This window comes from Chanos chanos, chromosome 16 (genome assembly GCF_902362185.1).
Source record: "Chanos chanos chromosome 16, fChaCha1.1, whole genome shotgun sequence".
NCBI classification, from domain to species: domain Eukaryota; kingdom Metazoa; phylum Chordata; class Actinopteri; order Gonorynchiformes; family Chanidae; genus Chanos; species Chanos chanos.
Genome location: NC_044510.1, coordinates 14,034,114 through 14,036,613, shown reverse-complemented (window position 1 = coordinate 14,036,613; position 2,500 = coordinate 14,034,114). Strand labels below are relative to the sequence as shown.

The window sequence follows — 2,500 nt, the reverse complement described above, 5'->3', positions numbered from 1 at the left end:
GGTTCAAGAGATATTGCCCTCGCTATCCAGTGCCCTGCTAGCTAGCTGGCTAGCTGGTTAGGTTAGCTGGCAAACTCAATAACTGAATTCAAGGCAAGCAACCAGCTTGGCAAGTGTCACAGATCTGATGCATAGAGACTGACACAGTTAACAGAAAACGTAAACTTGCCTGACGCATGGCAAAGGCATTAAAGAGAGAGGAAAGTCAATAACGGTCAAAGCAGACTTACTTTCTTGTTTCGAGTCTCCGTGTGCATCTCGGTAGCTAAGCGGGTGCAGTGGTGTAGGGGTGGAGTGGAGGGGGGGTCGACCGGGCGGGGTAAATTTCAATAATAGTAATCTGGTTGGCAGTTTTCCACCTTTAAGATCAATTTAGAGGATAAAGTGACGGTCGTCGCTTCTACAAGTCCTTTAAATCATGTCTCTGGCGTCGAAAAAAAATCCTCTTTCTTTTCCCCAGCGTCTCTCGATGTGTTTTGTTGCCGTGTTCAGGGTTGGGCTCGAGCGCTCCGTCTCTCCTCCGCCTCTCCCTGCTACTGACCCCACCCTGCGTCCCCACCCCTCAGCTGTGTCAATCAGAGACTATGCAGCCAGCCGCAAAGCAGCTCGAACCAGCAGCAGCGCCCATCACTACCCGAGTCGCCTGTCACGCCGCCACTAATTTTACGTGTCATGGCCATTTCTTGACGCACGGCTATAAGCGAACACACCCTGTCACCTCACCTAATGATGTCAGGTAGTACCGGGTTGTTCTCTCGTCTATTTTAACTGTTTTACTCTTCGGCACATAACTCTCTCAAAACACCTGAGTTCTGCAGCAGACCCCTCCAGTTTCCCTCTCTCTCTCTCTCTCTCTCTCTCTCTCTTTCGTGTACAAACACTAGGGATCCGCACTGTACAAAAACTGTACCAACAGTTGTGGTCTATTCAAACTGCATTGACATAAAACTTATTCGACTTACGAACACTGGCATGCAGTTGCTCTTATTTGGGTATTGATTGAGCAACCTATGCCTGCAGTCACAGTTACATGGCGTACTCAATTTATATGCAAATTAGCGTATATTTTCACTTCTGCCTAAAAAAAATAGTTAAAAAAAATAATGGAGACTTCTGCTTGTTTATTGTGTATTTAGATGTTTACAATGTATAATAAATACAAAATGAACAGTAAATGACGTTTGTCTGGTTAAGACGGGAGAGGTCAACACCCTATGGGTGTGGTCGAGTCGTTATCGTTCTCCAACTCTCCACCAATCAAAGGGCACGGTGAGAGACCCGAGATGCAGTATCACTAAACTGTTCGCTGTGGCTCTACAATGTACACCATTGTACTGCGCAAACAATACTCTGGTACAATTGTATCTGAGCGCTTAAATAAAAAAAAAACAATTAAAAATACTTCACGTATATATTTCGTCAATTCGGTGACTTAGATACGCGAGTAAACACTAAAATAAAGCTTTCCTAAGGTAAGTTTTTCGGGACTAAAACATGTTCTGACTGAGCTGGACATCCGCTATGCCCCTACAAACCCAACATGATTATAGCTTTAAATTAACCCTGTACTACATCCCAAAGGAAGCAAGAAGTGTCAAGATTGCCCAGTCATCAGTTTCAACTACATTTCCCAGATACGCATGTATCATTAACATCCTCTTACTACAGGAAGTAAGAAATGTCAACATGAAGCGGTAAGAGTTAGCCACAACGTGACTTACAGAATTACAATATTGCTGAATATTTGTTGTAGGCATTGCTGCTTCGTTGAAAGAATTCCCATCTTCGTAACTATGTGTTTTCGCCGAAACGTAATATGTTGGATCATTAGAGCACGTGAAAGCTAGCTGTTTTTTGTATGTTTTGCCAGCAGTTGGGATCACTGTAAAACGCCGTCTGCGGTGGGTTTTCCTCCTGTAACGTTTTCGGTTCTGTTGTTATGACTGTGAACGCGACTGTGATAAGTGCTTGTGTGTAACCTGTTTGAACTGCTTTACAGAGTCACCCGACGTGCATGCGACGATGCTCCTATTCCCGAGGAGCAGGAGACGGAGGGCCAGAGACAGCTACACAGCCTGTTACTGCAGCAGCTTGACACCGGAGTGGACGTGAACCGGTCAGTGTCTATGGTTCTGGATAGTCAAACTTCGCTGTACACATGGCGGTCTGCTTGGCTCCCCTTTGGTCTTAAATAACGATAATGAAATTAATCAAGTCAGTTTTTTGGGGGGCGCAATGGGATGTGTTCATCAAGTCGCTTTGAAAAGCCGCGTTATCGATTTGTTTTACGTTAGAGAGGCAAAATACACGCATTAAAAACAAGTATGGTGCCCTATTTATAAACTAACTGCATCGTTTACACAGTTTTCATAAACAGGTTCTGCGACTGTGAAAGGCTACATATAGGAACTTTCTTCTTCAAAGCCACAGTTGGAGATAATTCACACATATTTAGTGAAAACTCTTTTTACCTGGAGTTTTAAACTGGCCGGCAACGATA

General features: G+C 44.2%; 2 protein-coding genes across 4 annotated transcripts in view; one reads left to right on the top strand and one right to left on the bottom strand.

Moving 5' to 3' along the window:
- klf8 (Kruppel like factor 8) overlaps positions 1-427 on the bottom strand; it is a 30,073-nt gene extending 29,646 nt beyond the window's left edge. For all 3 annotated transcript variants that reach the window (XM_030793198.1, XM_030793196.1, XM_030793197.1), the window contains exon 1: positions 231-427. In XM_030793198.1, coding sequence (XP_030649058.1) covers positions 231-257 — 27 coding nt within the window. In that variant the 5' untranslated portion in view covers positions 258-427. The remainder of the gene's footprint in view (positions 1-230) is intronic.
- A 42-nt stretch (positions 428-469) lies between these two features.
- rbm41 (RNA binding motif protein 41) overlaps positions 470-2,500 on the top strand; it is a 7,019-nt gene continuing 4,988 nt past the window's right edge. Inside the window, exons 1-2 of the mRNA XM_030793279.1 lie at positions 470-638; positions 1,966-2,116. Coding sequence (XP_030649139.1) covers positions 470-638; positions 1,966-2,116 — 320 coding nt within the window. The remainder of the gene's footprint in view (positions 639-1,965; positions 2,117-2,500) is intronic.